We start from the raw sequence: 20308 nt of genomic DNA, 5'->3' as shown, positions 1-20308 counted from the left end.
CATTGACAGTAAGACTCTAGTCTTTAGCCGACCACTCGTGAGCCAGAGTACACTGAGTTCTTTCCGATCTAAGTTCAACGGAAGAGGCGGAGGCTTCATATTCTGATTGAAATTGCAATTTCATAAAACACGATTTTGAGATTGTGAAAGCTATTTTCCATTTTCGCATAAAAATGGAAGTCACATGCCCACTTGAACACTCCATGTAGCGGAGCTTGGCGATGCTGCTCCGCTTCAATGGGGATCGGTAGTGTGTTGCTCAACTTCTGAAGTGACTTCAGCTGTAACAGGCAGCTCAATCTCCTGGAGGTTTCTGCTCGAATCCAATATTTGACTTACGCTTCAGCTCTTTCGGTTGTATAGAATGTGCACCTATGTTTCTAATAAAATAGAATTGAAATGATTCAACTTCAATTTTCATTCTCGTCTTAACAATGATGTGCAATGCTCAAATATATTATGGAATATTGCGATTTTTGTTATATGTTACAGTATGTTATAAGGTATAACTTATAGTACAATTGAATATTGCACTGGTGCTTGACTTGAAGAAATGAATCACGATCTCCAGAATAATCTGAATAAACCTCCTTTTCATTGGCAGCGTACTAGTAACCAATGATCAATGATTGTTGCAGGTGAAGATGCTTATCCAGCTGAGAGAAGTCCTATATTCGGTAAGAGGATGACTATCCATGAGGAGTACATGCACTTTCTGACACCTGGTGGGGATGTACCTCCCTGAAGACGATGATGTGCGACCTTCACATGAAGCACTGAAGCTGTGTGAGAGTGAAGCAAATGACCATGTGAACTCACCGAGGCGTCTCTGTGTTTGTTAAACAGACTCAAAGACACCCATGCTGCTAGTTAACTCCCCCAGCTGTGTTTAATTGTCTGACTCCCTTAATGCCTTGGGAGTCCTCAGATGTCATGTTCATGGTTTCATCTGGAGTGTATCAGCAGTCATCCAACACCTTAAAACAGCTTTCCAGGATGGGTGTGACGGACGGCTTTAGATGATGTGATGCAAGTGCAGCGACTTCAGCACAAAACACCACTCAACCCCGGCGGTCAGCAAACCAGACACATGTTAGCCACCTTAATTCTGTCAGAAAACTCAAATATGGAGAGGCGAAATTATGATGTCCTGCATCTGGCCAAAGATATCTTGCCAAGAGCTGTCGCACACTGTATCCCTCTGGGAGATATCTCAGATTCAGGCAGTGAAGGTGGACATCTGATACTGAGAGGAGAGAATGGAAGCGATATTCAGAAGTACACGACGCCTGCGTTCAGACTGAATTGATAATGTTGTATTCCTAGCTACACTGCTTTCCCACAGAGGAACAACAGGCATATTTTCCACAGTTCCAGACTATTTGCTACTGTCATTCTAACTTACTATCAAGCTGAAAAACGGACCAAAAACGCATTTGCAGTAAGCTGATTCTATGATGCTAAAAAAGGTTCTCGCGTCTACTGAGGGGCTACAGCGAAGGCTTGTTAGCGTCTCGCGTAATCACTGAGCACATTTACATGGCAGTTGAGAAAACCAAATTGCGGTCAGACAATGGGAGAGAAATTTGAATTTTCTGAGCCCAGGTTGCTATAACAATTCAGCCTTTGAAGTTTCGCACGTGTGCAGCACAGCTTGATTGACAGATGTTAAGCACCAGTCCCATCCGTTACAGCTGTTCTGGTACTATTCTGGTGCTAATAGCTGGAAGGTCTGTCTTGTTTTCTCCTTTGTTCCTCAGGGTCTTAAACCCTGAAGTGACTGTTGAGTTCCTGATCTGAATGCAGCTCCATGGCTCAGGTGTGTGCTGCCTCAGCACTTTTCCAGATTATCAGCAACGTGTCACTGGATGTACTTTTACTTCAGGAGACAGAAAACTACATCTTCACCAGGGAAAGGAAACTCCAAGACTAGCAGGATTAAATGAAATAGCAATAAAAATGGACAAGTTAATACAGTTATTTCTTCAGCTTTATTAAATACAATCTTATTGTGTCTAGTAGTTTATACAAATCCCTTGGAAATGATTTTATTCACTCCGTTGATGGCTTAATAGAAGCATTCATTATCGGCTTAACTACGCTAAAATTGTGCTTCCCACCATTTTACACCACTAATCTAGATGATACAGATCGGCATGAACACCAACAAGTGGATGAAGAGGTGTTAAGTGGTGCTGCTCACCCTGCACAATTCCCATCCTGGCGCTTCCCTGCTCAACAGCAGCCTTCTGGACTTGAGGTATCAGAAAAAGTGCATAAATACGAGACAGCTTGGCCTTTCTTTGGAGCGGCAGGTTGCAATAGGATGACCTCAGCCTGACACTTGAGCCACTCTGTCAGTTTCAGGAAATTTCAAAACGGCCTGCTGTTAATGGCTGAAACCCCAGCGTCCCACTTCCTTCCCAAGCCAAGCGAGGAGATTCTATTGTTTCCATTTGTTTACCTTTCCATCTTCTGTCATCCGCTTTCTCCTGTCAGCTCTTTCGCTCTTGACCTTTGCGCTACATTGCAATCAAGTGTCACAGCGAGGCAGACCAGGAAATGTTGGGAACAAGAATGAATGGAAAGAACAACACAAGTCAACAGTTTGAGTGGAGACCTTCTTTCAGCGGTTCACTGATTAGAATGAGCCTCGGCGCATTCCAGTGTGTGTGTTTGTCTGTGCGCGAGAGCAGCAGCTCGGATCGCGGACCTTTGATTCACTTCAAAGTTGTGTTCATCTCCAACACATGAAATCCACTGCAAGTGTCACATGAGCGCTTAGAAAACGCTGAGGAGTGCAAATATCTAAACGTATCCAAGTGAAAATATATAACTGGCTCTGCTTTGAAAGCACTCCTCCTCTGTACGGTCAGTGTTGCATCACCAACACTTGGGCCGCGATTTAACTACACCTTTTATTCTCGATCATCATGAAAACAATTTCAATTCAAATGTAATGCTTTATTTAGCAGGTGCTCATCAGGTATAACTGAGTCCTATAAATCAATAATGAGAACATTTATTGGGGTGTATTGGCAGCAATGGCTCATTATCAGGCAGCAAACACCGAAATTGAATCTATGAAGATCATTTTAACAATGGCTTGGCAGAGGAGATGGTTGTACGGCTGGAGGATGAATTACCACACGTTTGAGAGGCGACTCTCTTTACGTTGACGCAGTAGACTAACCATGAGAGAGTAACTTGTTTTTATCTCAGCTTGACCTCCTTTATTTCTTCAAAAGGCCTCCAGATTTCTCTTTTTTCCAGCAGAGATGAAACTCTGCTTTCTAGACCCAGACACACCTGTTCTTTGCCTGCAGTGTGTCTGTATCGATTGCATCGCCCCAGCCAGGCTCTCTGCGTGCTTTTGGCTTGCGTACACCATTCTCTCCATCAAACAGCAGATGCCGAATTAAGCAGGCCTAGCCAGGGTAACAAGATGGTCCAGGACACCCACGGGTTTGCAGGGAGGGAGGACTACAGGCGTGAACAAATGATGCGTGTGTGTGCTAAAAATGCCATTGAACCAAAGACGGAGCTGTGTCTTCACACTGTTAACAATGAAAAATAGCTAACAGGTGAACAGCAGTAAAAGACTGAGCAACACTCAGTTAATCCTCTCACGAGGAAATTGCTGAAGTTCTGCAGCATCTTAAGACAAAGAGGAACATTTGAAAAGATGTTCAGATCAAGTGACAGACGTATGTTGATGTGCTTTACTAAAACGTATTAAATATTCTACATTGTATAAAGTACGCAAGCCATAGGGCTGCACTGATCAATCGTCCAACCAATTCATTGACGCTGATATGAGCATTTGACAAATACAAGTCAACTATTTCTATCACACTGCTTGTTGTGGTGCTGCAGAGACAGCTGCAGACCAGCAGCCACAGACAAGGTTATGAAAGTTTTTTTATTAAACACTTGTTTTTTTTCATTTACATTGCTTTAAAAGTTGCAATGTTTTCAATTCAGTGATGTTGAGTATTTTTGTTATTTAATAGGTTTGTGTAATCAATAAAAAAAACAGTGACTTTTGTGTGTGATTGAGTTGTGGAAAAACTCAGAAAAAACAATCTGCAAAAATCAGTATTGGTCTGCTGTCTCACCAACGAACCCTTAACTTCTTAGAGATGATACAGTGTATTCTGTGTTTGTTTTCAATAGCAACATTTCGACATTACTGAACACATCATCCTCACAGATCAGTGCTTTACCCCAGAGAGAGAAAGAAATGAAAAAAGCAGCGAAAGTGAAGTATGTGCTCCGTTTAGAAGAAACATAGTCCTAGTTTATTTCAGCCTGATCATCTCAAGCAGGTACTGCAAGTAGTTTGATCTATGGTGGCCTGAGGAGGACAAAAAGTAAGCCTCACCAAAAAGGGATTCATGAGAAAGGATGAATGTAGCCATTTCTAAAGTAAAAACCACTTTAATCACGGTCATTCCTATTTCTCTAAAGTCATTTTTGCTAATAGCTAATATGACCTCCCACCACACTTCTTAAGGCAAAAAGACGCCCTTGGATTCTATTGACTGGCACTTCATGATTGCGCTCTGTAATAGCATGTTGAGTCCTTGATAAATTCTAAATTTTGGGGTAGTGTTATTGATTTATTTAAATGATCATTTACTCTCATCTAAGTCTTCAGAGCTTTTGCTAAAAGCTGTACTCAAATTCTCTCTCGAAGGAAAGCGACACAATGGAAGATGTCCCTTCGAGCATCACAAAACAAATCATGATCACCAGTCGCGATTGTCAATGTGGCCATAAACATGCAGCCTTAAATGGAAGCTATCTCACTGATGCCAGCAGTGACTGAGACTAATCCCGCCTTTGTCTTTGCATAGATTGAGCCGCCTATCTGTCGGCTTCAGTAAAGGTTGTGAATTTTCAAAGAAGCAAAACCTTCCAAAGTCGATCAGATGAGAAAGGGAGAGAGCGTTCGCTAGCACAAACCGTTGATTTCACATTAATCTGATCTGAGTGAAATTGGTGTGAAAATGGTGTTTTCTGATGGACTTAGGCGTCTGCTCGCATAGCGGAACCTCTGCAATACAGGATCCAGAAATATTTATTTATACTCCTTGTTGCGAATACTTTCTCAAGTGTTGAAAAAGGCAGACTGCAGATTATAAATTATTCATTTTTCCATTAGAACATTTGACTCATGTAAGAACACGTTGCCGATCAACAAGCATAATGGAAATGTTGCTGGGGGAAGGGTGTATTGGTGAAAATTCAGGCATCCATCGCCGCCTTATATAATGCACATATGAAGGCCCTGTATGAAATGAAGCCGCCAGGTCTGGAAATAACTTCACATGAGGCTCAAGTGAGAGATGAAGCTTTTATCTAGGGCACAGCACTGTGCAGCAGGTACAGGAGCCGTTTTTGCAACAGTGGGTTCTGATACTGTGAGGCCGACAGTGTCATCAGAGACTGGTATGTGGCTCCCTTCACCTGTTTTAAGACTGAGACAGCCTCTTCGTCCAGCGTACATCTGGGACTTTATGGATACTTGAACCCTGGACTGTCCACTACCTTCAGTATCAGCCATTCTTCTTGCTGTTCCCCTCCTAAATGTTGGCCCATTCAGCTCTTCTTTTCCTTTGGCATCATGCATGTGGCGTTGCAGCTAGTCCACCTTAAGCATTTTTGGTCATCCTCCACAGTCACACCTGACCATATTCTCCTCATGCCTTCCCTCACACCCATGAACGTCATTGGCTGTCTATCTTTACTATTCTTTCCAAGGTACATCTCTTTCTAACATTCATTGTCCAGACAGCTTTTTATTAAGATCAATTTTCGCATCACAAGCCGGCCTGATCTATCTTCAAGAAAAATACCTTCTTTCCATCACTGACTTGACTGCCTGACTCAAACCAAAGCAACATAAACTCTCACAAAGATGTACATACTCTTTGGGGTATAGCCTTCAGGTCAGATAACACCCTATTTATCACAAAAGTAAAGCTAATGTCAAAGTTGAGTTTCCTGTCGTGTTGTTGTTCTTTTGTGACTTGCATGCACTGGCTTTAGACAATTCCACAATTCCCAAGGAGTGAGACCTCCGTGAACGCATCGGCAAAAAAATAGTGTCTTAAGACCATGGTACCTGTCGCTACACTTTTTGGCATAGGTTTCTGGACTATCCTGTTTTCCGTTGTGAGTCCTTGTATTCGGATCCTGCTCCCTTTTGAACATTTGATTTCTGTCACTGCCTGTGCCTCAGGCCTCTGTCTCCATGTTTACGATGTTCATTTCCCTCCGGACCACTTTTCTGTTTGGATCTATAGTTCTCCCTCAGTGATTAATGACCTGAACTTATTATTAAAAGAGCCATATGACACGGCCTTACTTTGACTTGAGCTGCCTAGACCTCCCTCCCCTGCTGTCAGAAGCGTACTTGAAATCACCAGTCACAATGGGCCCAGATCGAAAAAAAGTAAACTTATAACAGAAAGTGATTGTGTTGTTTACCCAGGAAAGTCTTTAATCAGGCTGTCAAGAAAATGCACTGGAAGGTTATAAATACCCGCGGGATTCTTTGTCTTGTCAGACTTCACGGCCCACTTCCGATGCCACTGTATAATATTTCAGAAGGTCCATATAAGAGGATCCAAAAGTAGGACCATATATATATATATATATATATATATATATATCTTTTAAGGTTCCAGTTTACTTTTCTGACGCTAGAAAAGTCAAAAACACACCAGACCTTGAACGATTCCGAGGTGATCACAAAGTTCTTCTCTTTCAAGAACACATTAATGATGCATGCGGGGCTGTTCATTAAATCGCTGTCACGCCGAATGATGAAGCCAAGTTAGATGCAGAGCAACGCAGTGTGGCAGGATTGATTCTACATATTTGTCTCTCACTGGTCAGCATTCTGGCCAGTTGATGTGCATCGGGGGTCACTCCGCATTGATCTCCTCTTTAGAGCCTTCAGACACACCTAGCGCTCCATTATGCCAGTCACTCATCACACTCAATTGTTCACCAATAGCATATGCACGCCCACAAATAGCCAAACACATTGTTATGCTCAAAGTACATCACACTCACAGGCCAGTGTGCAGATCGGTATAAACCAAATTTGATGCTATCTCTCCCTCTCTCGCTCTATAATCGCCCTCTATTATCCCTTGTACTACACCTCCTAACTATGTGTAAGGCCTTGCGCTAATTCAGACATCATTTAATAAGACACGCAGTCAGACTGCCTTGACCACTACATCGAAAGGTGCTAAAAGGCAATTACACTGGGCAAATAGCCCTTCGGGCTCCAGGGGCCATAACCCTGCCAGCCAAAGGAATAAAGAAGGAGAGGAAGGACTCTGACCTCTCTTATAACTTCTGCCATTAGAGGGAAGAGAAAATCCAACTGCCCTTTTATTGGATTATAAGTAGTTCTTTTATAAAATAGCACTTTGTTGCTGAGTCCCACTGTATTCCTAGCGCTAAGTTACATTCAAGGTCTCGAAAAGTAGCGCTAGGCATCAAGAAAATGTGAAGCAACTTACCGTTGTTGCCAAAATCCAGTGAATACTTGACGACGTGATAGTTATTCCAAACATAGAGCAGGTTGTCCCGGGGATTGTAATCCACTGCAGCAATGTACTGGTAGGAATTTGGGAATGGGATGTTCACAGTCATCTCCTTGCTCTTGTCGGTGCTGTACATATAATCTATCTTGTTCCCCGTCCCTTCATTGTCATCGTCCTCATAGACCGTCTTCACAACATAAAGGACTCCACAGATCATGAAGGCGTTGGAGGCGGAGCGTTTATCGTAGCTCGTGTCCCAGGAGCCCTCGATGCGGAGCGTGTAGGGGTTAAGTTGACTCACCACAATCCGACCATTGTTCTGCTCCGTAGCGTAGATTACCCACAGCCCGTTCTCGTCCACAGCTAAGTCGATGTCCGACTTGCCCCCCCAGCGGTACGGCGAAGTGTCATGATAGTTGGCGCTCGCAATAATGGCCTCTCCGCTCTTAATTCGTGTGCGCAGGTCAAACTTCACGATGTTGCGGGTGCGTTCCTTGTTAAAAAATAGAGCGCCGTCATACACGACGAAGCCAGTGCCATCCACGCGATGTGGGAGCTTGTAAGTAGTGGTGGGTCGACCAGCAATGAAGTCCTCCTTTGATGAGTACTCAGTCAGCGTGTCGGTGCGGTATGGAGTCCAGGGCATGTAGTAGATCTTGTCAGAGGCATGTAGGGGGTCTTTACACCAGGCTCCAGACTGGTGGTCGGATTCAAAGAGATGCTCGCTTTGGTAAACCCCTCTCAGAATCCCCGGGCACAAGAAAACTGGTAAAATAAAGTTGAGAAATTATCAGACGAGAGGATTCTTTTGCTTCTTTTGCACATAATGCAACGGGAATGTGAAGCAATATGCCTCTGATTCAGAATAACTTTTCCAAATTAAAGCTGTGTGATGTCTACGGTGCTACCTCACTCACCACTGATGTCACCTTGAAATAAAGGCAGTCAAATCTAATTTTATGTTCAATATTGCAATATTGTGTCAAGAAATACTGTGGCTACATCTTACAGTAGCTTGATTCTGAATGCAATACCTTGAAATTATGACCATGGATTTGACTCATTTGCTTTATCAACCATATTCCCGGAAAGCTTGGAATCTGACTTAAAGTATAATATGGCCATTGTTGCAACAGATTCCAGCAAATGCATTTTTAAAATGAAAGATTTTAGGGGCGGGATTAAAAACTTCACACTAGTAATTTCTTTTTTTTCTTTTTCCTTCATCAATCATTTATTCTTTTACTTATTAGCTACTCTTTGTTTCTATCACGACAGCCTTAATATGTCATTGATTCCCACTGTGCAGCGAAATAGAAATAGAAAGAACTGATTAAATCCAGAAACATAATTTCCTCACTCTCATGACTTCCATTATTGATGTGTAGTGCAGTCCGTACAGCACATTGTGTCATTCAGCATACGTCAAAACAAACGCAATAGTATGCAACCTAATATGCAGATAATGGCTTGGTTTAAAATCTGGAAGAAAAGTGAAGAAATGTTCTCCACGGCCCTCGCTGTTCCCTCATTTCCTGCTCCATCCTTCCTCCCAGGCTCCTCATTAGTCTGCCGGCTCGCTCCTCTTTCCTCACTCCTTCTATTTCTGTCAGAAACTCCCGACCGAAGACTCGAACACATCTTTTATCGCCTGCTGTTTCTGCTATTATTACAATAATTCGATCACCACACTTAGCTCTGTATTCCCACCTTGGAATACTGAGGTCATGTTTTATGAGGCTTGTGGGATGCGTAAATTTAGGGGAACCCGTGCGACCAGATACACAGCCATGCCCCAGATGCGCGTTGTGGTTTTCCAATTTGGTTCAATAGAATTCCAGAGCCCAATGCAAAGGGTCGCCTGGTATGGATTAAACTTTCATTGTCTAGTCAAAGCACGGGGCAAGATTTTCCCATCATCGGAACTGTTAAATGTCACTGTACTTCTGTGTTCATTAAAACCGGCTCCACCTCAGGATAGTTTTAGTGACATTTCACCTGTAGGACTGGTGCCGAGTGTGTAACTCATGAGAAGCGCTGTGTACTACTGTGCCATATAGAAGCAGTGATGCACACAGTTCGCAGTAGAACGTGCGTGTGTTTCTTACCTTTCTGTTCCACTTCTGCACGAGCCGTCCAAATCGAGGGGGAGACAGAGAAAGACGGGGACAAGAGACAAAAATAGATTAATGATGCAATAATGAGGAAACCGCGATAGCACAATATCAGATCGTCATAATCTCTCTCATATTTCAAGCCACCCCTGTGAGTGCCAGGGAGCCCTCTTCGTGTGTGATTGGCAATAAGGTTACGCAAGCCGCAGTGCAGACTACAAAAAGCCGGCTTTTTGGCAATAATGTATCTCCCATATGTGGCACTCGCAGGCTCCATTACAGTCACCGCCACATGTGCCCGGCGGAAATGGAAGGAGGCACATGAAAGCAGGAGTGTTAAAGCGTAAAATCCCCGTTTAAAAAAACGTGGAGGTACAACTGATTTATTTATTGTGACTCATCTGTCAAAGATTTCCTGAAGGGGAAATAATCCGACGTTCCATTGAGTTTACCAGCTTGCACGGAGATTGCCGTATTTTGGAAGGCTGCAGCTTGAATTCCATTTGATATCCTGTCAAGTATTCATTTTAGGACCATGCAGAGTCCTGGCAAGGACTTTCTTGATGAGTGTTACATCTGGAAGTCTGTTTGACCCTGACACTAGCTGACACTAACTTTTCATCAACCGGGCTTTTATTTCTCCCTACATTTCCCACAGCCATCACATGGATTTTGCCGTGTCTTGTTTTCAATGAATAATATATCTTCGCTTTTGTTACTGCAGTCGAATGTTTTTCATTTAAGAAGGAGCAGTGCTTTGTTCTCTGGTTGACAAGTCGTTTTGAGATATATATTTCAAAAGTGTTTTGTGCATGTCGTGTTTGCAGATATATATATATATATATTTTTTTTTTTTCGGTGTTGTGTGTCAAAACGGTCTCAGGGTTTATTCCTGATCTCCCAATTCACTGACAGCTGACATTCATATTCATCGCTCTCTCAAAACAGCCTGTTGAATCGGTCACGATATTGGCATTCACAGTAAGTGATTTACGTTTCAGTGAAATGGACTGGTTCAGAGGAATATCGGTAGCAGCAAACATCCAAAATTCAGGTATCAAGTAAAAAAATAAAATAAAATAAAAGTCGATGAGCGCATTCCTTCAGGCTCATCACAGTAGGCTCCCTTTACGTACGAATGCGTACCAGTCATTTTACGATGTTCCCGACACAGATCACATATTTCCAAGAGGTCTTTACAATGGTATTGTTGTTCAACCAATACAGCCCAAGTCAGAGTTCATGACAAGATCAAACCTCAAAACAAACATGGCGTCTTTGAAAGAACTATTGATAATGTACTTTTTGTACAACAGATATAAAATGGAGGCTGCATTGTGGGAGGCGGTGGTTGGTGACTACATTAAATATAGGGACTGGAAGATGGAGAATCTCTGCCAATGTTATGACTTCTCCGTATCTCATTAGCGCTACATATCGGGTAGCAACAGCAACACTGCCCCCACAGTTTCCGGAAGTACTGCTCTGTTTGTATGCTGTATGGAAACGTGCAGAAATGCATCCGTATGTAGCATCCAGCATAAATGGGCATTAATAGTGAGGAGTCCAGGAAGACAGATTGACACACTGTACATCTTTCTTGGTCCTCCTTAACAGTCTACCTTAAAAGGCGGAGTTATACTTTACTTATTGACTACAACAGCTGGGATTTCTCAGGATTAGGGGTCAAAATCCCGGTATGCCTGGGGAGAACCCCTGGCTTGCTTGTTCGCAATGGAGTGAAAAAAATAAATAAACAATATGAGGCAAGAAAACCAAATAAAACTAGCTATGAAACCGGATCCTTTATCCCATCATTTGCAGATTCCATTTAGACACACTAAGAAAAAAACAAACTTTAATCACCATAATACAAAACCACTGTATCGTCCCATAATCCCCCACATCATTTAAAGAGCCCTTCAAGCATGATGGAGCAGATTAGAATTAGGGAAATTTGATTCAGCCGAGGAGCCGCACCTACATCAATAAAACCTCCAGTGAACCTCCAGTGATGTAAAGTAGACAAGCTAATGCCTCTGTTGTGTGTCACCTATTCCTCCGTTAATGCCTGTGCAAACATCTGTGAAGCTCAGTTGCTGCACTTGTTTGCTTCAATCTCAGCACGGGCCACATCTCCATTATATTCAAAGCGTTATCTTAGCAGCTCGGCAGCGGGTTATTCGTGTCACCTCTGAGTAAAATGGGCACGCTTGCTCCAAGCCTCTTAAACATATGAATTCCATTGCACCTTGCTCCCCGGGGGACTGAGTGGATTGTGAACATGGTAGAAACCTAATCCCGGAGGCACTTCCCTGTGTCTCCTTCAAGGCCGTTAGAGACCCGGTGAATGGAACTGGTCCCCGGAGAGGAGGAAGAAGGATACAGGGGAGGAGAGGAACGGAGAAATGACGAGATGAGAAGTGAGGGATGCAAGAAAAATAGACAAGCCGAACCCTCAAAGGGAGACGTTAGGCTTCCGGATGGTGCAGGGTTAAATATAGCAACCGTGCTACATATTGCACTGCACATGCATAAATTCTCCATTAACACGTCGGAGCTGAAAACTCATCTCCCACCACAAGACATCCTCAAACCCATGTGTCACACGGAAGTGTACCAACACATAAACACAAGCACCATTAAGTCCTCGCCTCATGAAAGATGCATGATAACTGATGCGGCTTAGCACAACTGCTGGATAAGTAAGCGCAATCTTCAGGCTCAGATGGTGTGAAATCTCAGAACAAGTATGTTCATGGCCGTGTTTGTGGGGAGGGGTCTGGAAGACGTTTCGGTCACGAGCCCAAATAGTGACGTGAGACACACCTGGTGTGAAGGGATAAATAAATGCACATTAATTTAAGTTCAATAAATAGTTTTACCTTTTATCTCAAACAGGAACTAATATCTTGCTTTCAAATTTTCTGGTGAAAGGAATTAAAATGAATTGAACATTTTCCATTAATAGAGAGGAGAGTCATTAATTCCCAAATTCCAGGCCTGGGAAGCAATGAGGTCCACTTCCCTCAAGCTTCCTAACATTTGTGCCGAATGGATGCACTTTGCTTCAGACCTGACTTAAATGAAATTGATCATCATGCCTTATGAGGATGAAACCAAAATAGATGTTTAAATTCCAGTTTCTGCATTTGTCTGATGTGTAGTTGTTAATGTCGGCCAGTCTGAGTCTAATCTTAGCGTCACGCTGCCATTTTAGTGCGATGAGTTTTCGTCTAGTCCATAATAGCGGACTCACCCCAGTTTCAGTCGACTAAGGTTCTGAGGATTTTAGTCTTATTCCACTCATTCAACTGCTTATTTCTAGTTCTAGCCCAAGTGAGTTGATGATCTATATGAAGACTACTGAGGATAAAATATAAATGCATTCTTTTTTATTAAATTTGAAATATTTAGCTTAAAATAAAATTAAAAAAATAAATTAATAAATAAATTAAAAAAAAAAAGATATATATATATATATATATATATATATATATATATATATATATCTTTTAATAGTTTTAATTTCACTTCCCACAAAAATACAAATGCCACCAATTAAAACAAAAAATGTCAAAGGCTCACACTTTGTTTCTGTCTTTGTTTTAAAAGAACAACCATGAAGCATGTGACACTGCCATCTCTATTTGGGCTTTGTCAACGCAGATGAACCAACCGTTAAAAAACTGAGCGGCACAGATTACATGCAGAGTCACTTAATCATTCGAGCAGAGCTGAAGTGGCGCTGCGACAAATTTCCTGAAGCTGAGTCCGATGTAACATGGGCTCCTTCACTGTGTCACACGACGAAACTTTGTTTCTGAAGTTGTTAATGAGCGCACCACAGGCGCGTCTCCTCAATGGCGCCGCGAGTAAAGAGCGATAGCGTGTGTCTGCAGCACCAGGAGTGAGATGCAACTCATGAAATTAACTTGCCTCTTTCTGGTCAAGGAAAAATTCAGGGACACTTTATCATAGCTCTTATTTTTGAAACCACAGTTCGGCTTGTTTTTATCCATCAGCAGTGCATGATACACTCAATTAGAATTGCTGTCATCTGCACAGCCTTTGCGTTGTCCTCCTGTGATAGAGGTACATTGACGACAATATTAATTCGCCAGTGATTTTCCAACATGAGTTCGACGTCCATTTTCCCTCACAACTCTGATTAAACAGTAGCAACCAGATTTTTGTTGATAGATATTGATAGAATAGATGGACTTTATTGATCTCACAAAGGAGAAATTCACCATTATAGGAGCTTTGAAATTGTTAGTGCAAAAACCAAAATAAGTAAATGGTTAGTGCAAACAGGTAATAATCTATATCCTTAATAATAGTGATATAGAGATATACAAGTAATATAAGTTATCTATATCCTTTGGAGCTTCATATATAGATATGCACACCTCCTATACGTATCACATGCTCTAAGGCAGAGGTGGGCAGACATTTCCTAAGGGGCCAAATTACATACTGTGACCATTGAGAGGGTCCGTCAAACCCAAAGATAGGAGGGCAAGAGAAAATTGAAAATAAAAAGTGATGACTTCATGTGTAATTTTGAAATTACACTTAAAAAAATCACAGATGTTGGTTTGCTGTGTTTTATTTAATTTAAACCACATTCCATTTAAAGGTGTGTCTCATAGATTTCAAAATGTACTTTCAATTCTGATGTATTTTAAGGGACAAGAAATACTGCTAAAACAGCCAACGGAAAAGACAAATGAAAAAAACGAAAAGGTTATGTTTCAGTTCCAACATAATGAACAAAAAATAATGCACAAAACAAAAATGTTTGAGACAACAACTGACTCCAGGAGGGCAACATAAATACAGTCAAAAAAAAAGTGAATTATAAACATGACATGACACAGGAAGAGAACCAATGACCTTCTGTTTGCTCCCTTCTTTCTCACCTCTTAAAACCCATTCAACATGTTTCAATTACTGGAGTTCGCAGCCACCTCTCTATGCACCGCCCTGCTTTGTTCAACTTTTGTGTTGGACTACACACTTCCAAGATTGAAAACCTAAGGCACCCAGGGCACAGCAGCCCAGGGAGAGAGCAACAGTGAACGGAGAGATAGAGAAAATTAGGTTAGATGAGGCCAGCAGACAAAGAACACAAAGAACAAATTAACTGATAAAAGACGTCGTGAGAGGTGGGCAAGGAGGACGGGGCATTTGTTGAAAGAACAGATGGGGGGGTGTAGAGAGAGGAGCTAAGCAAGCAGCGGTGGAGAACGTGGTCAAACGTAAGGCAATGTATTTAAAAAACAAGCCTGAAATTCCAGTGACCATTAATGACCTTGGACATGAGCCAGCCGAGCTGACACGAGATCAGAGATAATAGTGTGGAGGCTGCTGTCGCCACTCATCTGCAGGAGACTTAACCTGGCTCCGTGCTAACACAAAGAGCGCACACACATTGTCATTTCTTTTAGATGTATTCTCTCTTCATAAAGCTTAAATTTTCAATAAAAATGCTAATTAACTTTTCACCACTGGAAAGTCAGGGTTCGACTTTTACTGCATCACAATGAGTGTGGAGCGCAGAGAGAAAAATGAAAATGAAGGCAGCTCAGCGGGTCAAAAGCTGAATATTGCCAACAGTGGTTCTGTAATACTAATACTGTTTGCAAATATGATAATATGGAAAACACTTGGTGTTTAGATACACACAGCAGGACAGGATGGTGTGTGTTCGCTGTGAGATGGCTTAGAAACTATAGCGCTTTCTCAAATTGCAAAACAAAGAGAGCATGCGTAATTCACCACTGAGGAAACCAAAATAGATGTGTACTGCTCATTTTGGACATGAATATAGTATAGTAAAAAGACAACGAAAATGGCATGGCATGAGAAAAGGAATGTAATGCCACACCAGAAAATAATTTGATATCAGAGCTTCACTTTAGATACATGAATGGAAATAAAAAGAAAAAGAAAAAAACAGACTTTACTACCACACGGTCGTACACAATGAACTTGCCTAGCAGTATGAAATAAGTCTGCCTTTTACAGCCAAAATAAATAACATTTAAAAAAGAATAATAATAATAATAATAATGTAGGCTCGAAGATATTACTGAATAAATTCTGCTTCCCCTGCCACCAATCAATGGCCTTAGACCAAAATAAAACATTTGCGTCACCTGAGGTAAGGACAATGTAGTTACCATCCAATCATTGTGAACAACCCTTTCAAAACAATTGGAAGGTGATACATCTATGAAACTCAACCCTCAACCCTTGTTGCGCCCTCACTACAATCAGGGAAAAGTTAGCAAAAAGACGCTGCGCAGTTCTGGAGGTGAGGCTTCAGGGGACCATCTGATGAAAGAGGGGTGGACTTTGGATTCAAAACTCCACACACGGTCTGCGGTTTTAAAGTTTGCTATTCCTCCTCCCATTCACTTAAGAGCCTACATATTCAAATGAAATGTGAATACAATCAAATACATAAAAAATGTGATTTCCATTACCATCGCAGAATGACGACTCATAAATACGGTTTTATTTACGACCAAGTATAACGCCTGATGATCACACTTAGTGTTCCAACAAATCAACTGGCTGTGATGATTTTGAGGAGCTGAATTGGACAGGTGCCTAAAACAAAGGTGATTTAATGTATGGATGTCAGCGGTGCCCTTTCATTCCTGAAAAGGGCCTCGGTTGGATAATTAGTGCCACAGCTAGCCAGTTTGCTTGGCACACGACCGCCGCACAGTCGCATCAGAAGCAGACTGTGAGCGCTGAAAAAAAAAAAAAGAAAGCACTTGATTTTCATTTTGGAGAACAGCCAAAAACCTGCAGTGTACCAGGGAAGATAAGCGCCGGTGCACGTTTTTTTTTAAACCACAAGAAGCCGAGAATGAAAGAGGTTGAGGAAGTCCGATTCCAAGTGTGTGTGTGTAGGCACTGAAGTGGAAATGGGTAAAGTTACTGCTGAAAATGAAGCCTGTTTGATTTATTAACCTTTCCTCCAATGCAGATTTGTGTCATTCCTTCATAGAAATTGGGAGTAAAATTCAATTTTCTGACAGGCTACTAAGGTGCTAAGCTGGGAAGGACTTTGGTCTATGTAGCAAAGATGCGTGATGAGCCAGTGCGTGAGTGGGCCTGAGCTTGTGCTTCTCCTGGTACTGACCCACCACATTGGAGGTCGCACCATCGTTGTTATATTATTATCACTGTGAACCAGACCATATACATGTTCCACAGTTTGTGTTCTCTTCCTGCTGAGATGTGTACAAGGTTTATCACTAACGTCGCACGATTTTGGATGGTTATTTTACAGTATTAATAACTAGACATTTTAATGGTTACTAATAACTACTTCCATATGGACTATACATGGACTTATTCCTTTTGTATGCACATATATTTACATGCAGTGTCTTTTCCTCTCAGTACATTAGCTTTTGTTTAGACATTTATTCTGAATTAGAAGTGCATACACAGTATGAAAAGTTGGCAGTGATATAGAAAACCATGTGAAACCATCCTTCATGGACGTCAACATGTTTTCCCTTGTATTTCCCACGCACACACAGGAACTTGGTTCTGTATCACAGCGTTACCTGATCCGCCCAGAACACTTAGTCAGTACACGGAAACTGCTAATGTATTGTTCAAGGCCCTTTCTCCCTCTTTCTCCATTACCATTACTCCATCTCTGTTAACTGAGATATCCTTTTTCCCTAAATCTCTATCCATCCATCTTCATGTCCTTCTCACTGTCAGCTGAGCTCCATAATAACTCTGGGTTTGAAACGCTGCCGATCTTCTTGAAGGACACCCTACCCTGACACGCCCATTATTTATCTGATCAACAGGCAACTTGTGTCCCTTTACACCTATTAAACACGCTGTAGTGTACAAAACCAGTGCCGCAAGCAGATGCGCTGCAACAGCATTTCAAAATAAACGGTTGAGACTGAAGTGAAAACAGTGGACTGAGATACATCTGCATGTGTGTATGAGGGTGCGCTGCGGCGCTTGTGAAGCATTAGGCAGGTATCAGGTTGTTTCCATCTGCTCCAGAGAGAGCACTGATAGTCCTATTATTTAATCTGCCGGTCATTCTAGACGCCAGGCAAGAGCTGTTTCGCCAAATATAATTGAATGCTTCAGTGCGGGAGATCGCCTTGGCCGCCAGTTGGACCATCCAGCCAAGTCTTGCTCACAGAGTCGAAATAAGTGCAAAACATTTAGGAAGTATTCTTCACTGACTTCACTTTGTAGAAGTAGAGAGCTGATGTCTGACACACCCTTGGTAGTGTAGTAACAGTCTGTCAGAATACATTCATTTGAATGCAGGGTAAAGGTGCACCTGTTTTGTCAATGGATCAGATTCCATGGTGACCATGAGCTGGACGTCGTGAGACGTGGGATACCACTCATGGAGATGAGAGCAATGCAACTGGCAGAAATCCATCCTGCTTGCAATGAGCAGGAAAATTTTGTTTTTTTTTTATTTACATGATTGCTTTTTTGACTTTACCCAAGCCAGTACTCATTCAACCAACATGCTTGCATCCTCTCACCATCTTCAGACCCGACAGGTAATGTGGTTCATTCTGATCATGCTGAGCCTGAGTGGGCGCGGAATTTGCTTGCGTCATCTCCAGTGCTTTGGTGGGAAAACGCAATTTGTTCGTCTTTGTCAACCATGTCTCATCTGTCAATTAAGGAAGAATTGTTTGGCAATATATATCACTTTGTCCTAAGTGAATCATAGCGTGCAGAGTCATGTTCACCCCTGCCCCTGCTACAGGCGCCTCTACATCGACACTAGCTTCTCTGTAAACAATGTTTGTCACATGAATCATACCTTAAAGCTCTGATCAAATGACTTTCTTTTCAGTTTTTTCACAAGGGAATTAGCACATAAACTATCTTGGAATGTCCCATTCGGAATTTGCTGTCCTCAACAAGCAGAAATCCAAATGTCACACAAGCGCTAACAAGGCCCCCGAGGTGAATATGTGGCGGGAACAAAGATGATTCACAATTCTTAACAACAAATGAGCAAGACATTAATTGTGAAATCCCGAAAACACCTGGCTCCTGAGTGCATTTCAAAAACAGTGCCTTAAAACTTAAATATTTCACCCACTGTTTAATTGTGGCCATTTTAACTGACCTTTGCAATTCAGTAAACAGAACTGCTAAAGGGGGCAGATTTATACAACATTTGCTCACTGTTTTCCTTGCACAGAAGCGTCATGTTTGCATTTGCTGCCAGCTTTTATTTTGTGTTCTTGTTTCCTGTTGTAATCATTCTGATCATCCGCAGCCAGTTCTAATCACCTGCTGCCGCTTAAAAAGTCACTCAAACCTGAGTGAAGGCACCAGTTCCTGCACTAGAGGGAATTGATGCGTCTAGATACAGGAGTCACAATACGTGAAGTTGTCTGAGAAACATCTGTTCGTTCCACGTTCGCTGTAATGCTAGTCTGATGCAGTGGATTCATCAGTTCAGATGTGCCACATGCAACACATCTCACGAACGGCACGGCTCTTTGCATGGTCTGCACTACCCTGTGAATGCCACGGGTGACCGCCGAACCCTTTCTGATTCAACCATCATGTTGGTTCATCACGGTATATATATATATAGTGCACTTTAAAGTGAGTACAGTAACACAGCATCAAGGAACACAATATTTGAGTATGTCAATATTTTCTTACACCCCAACTTTGTTGTGTCTTTCTTTTAGAAGTCTGGGCGTTAGTGGATCTACTTTCACCTGTTCTTTCTCGTATTTCCGACTCTTTCTAGATGTGTTTTTAACCACCATTTCTGTCACTGTGCTTGGCTGCCAGTGATAGTCGTGCAGCAGCCAGTGCCAGACTTTGTGTTTGTTGGAGCCTGGGGATCTTTTGGACATTGTCCATTGATTTTGGATGTTTACTTCTGGGCTAGTTATTGGATTATTTATTTGTTTATGTGTTTTTTGTCATTGTCGTCCATTTTGAACCTATGAATTCACCTTTTGTCTTCTATTTCCGCTCCAGGGAAATACAAGACAGTCACTTTGTGTGACGTTTCAACAGTCATCGAGGCAGCATGCAAAGGTTTGTGTGTTTCCAATGCACAGAACTCCAAATGTTTTCATATATACTTAAATAAATGTGTCTTTATTCAGTACATCCCAAAGGAAAGCACAAATTGCATCATAGCTTTGCTTCTTGAGCTAATTTGTTTTTGTTATTTTATTGACTTTAACGCTGTTGAATTATTCTGTTATAACTTTGTCGGGACAATTTTTTGGACTCTTCACATCATAATAAGTGAAGTGATGGTACTATAGTCGTGCAGCTGGCTGAGCACACGATGGGATGGACATTTTTTTTTTAATCAAAGACATACACGCTGCTGTATAGAAGAAGTACACTTACTGTACGGAACACACTCATACTGCACTTCCAGGTATTTGTAGGTGCCAGGGCAGGGATCTGGAAAGACATCCGGACCTGCAACTACTGCGCACTGGGTGCGGTTGTTGCATCTGCGGAAAAGAATGGAAAACAGAGTGAGTGGAACATGCCTTCAAAAGGAAGTGTTTCTAGTGAGTGATAAATTAGGCAATTTTCAAATTTACATAA

At 41.9% G+C, this 20308-nt stretch overlaps 1 protein-coding gene across 6 annotated transcripts in view; it reads right to left on the bottom strand.

Moving 5' to 3' along the window:
• The window catches only part of LOC128755062 (adhesion G protein-coupled receptor L3-like), a 136053-nt gene that overhangs the window by 60333 nt on the left and 55412 nt on the right, over positions 1-20308 (bottom strand). For all 6 annotated transcript variants that reach the window (XM_053858268.1, XM_053858270.1, XM_053858272.1 and 3 more), the window contains 3 exons: positions 20102-20211; positions 9677-9691; positions 7545-8333 (listed from right to left, as the gene is read on the bottom strand). In XM_053858268.1, coding sequence (XP_053714243.1) covers positions 7545-8333; positions 9677-9691; positions 20102-20211 — 914 coding nt within the window. The remainder of the gene's footprint in view (positions 1-7544; positions 8334-9676; positions 9692-20101; positions 20212-20308) is intronic.

This window comes from Synchiropus splendidus, chromosome 2 (assembly GCF_027744825.2).
Source record: "Synchiropus splendidus isolate RoL2022-P1 chromosome 2, RoL_Sspl_1.0, whole genome shotgun sequence".
Taxonomy (NCBI): Eukaryota; Metazoa; Chordata; class Actinopteri; order Syngnathiformes; family Callionymidae; genus Synchiropus; species Synchiropus splendidus.
Note: the sequence above shows the minus strand (reverse complement) of the source record. Positions and strands in the feature narration are given on the sequence as shown.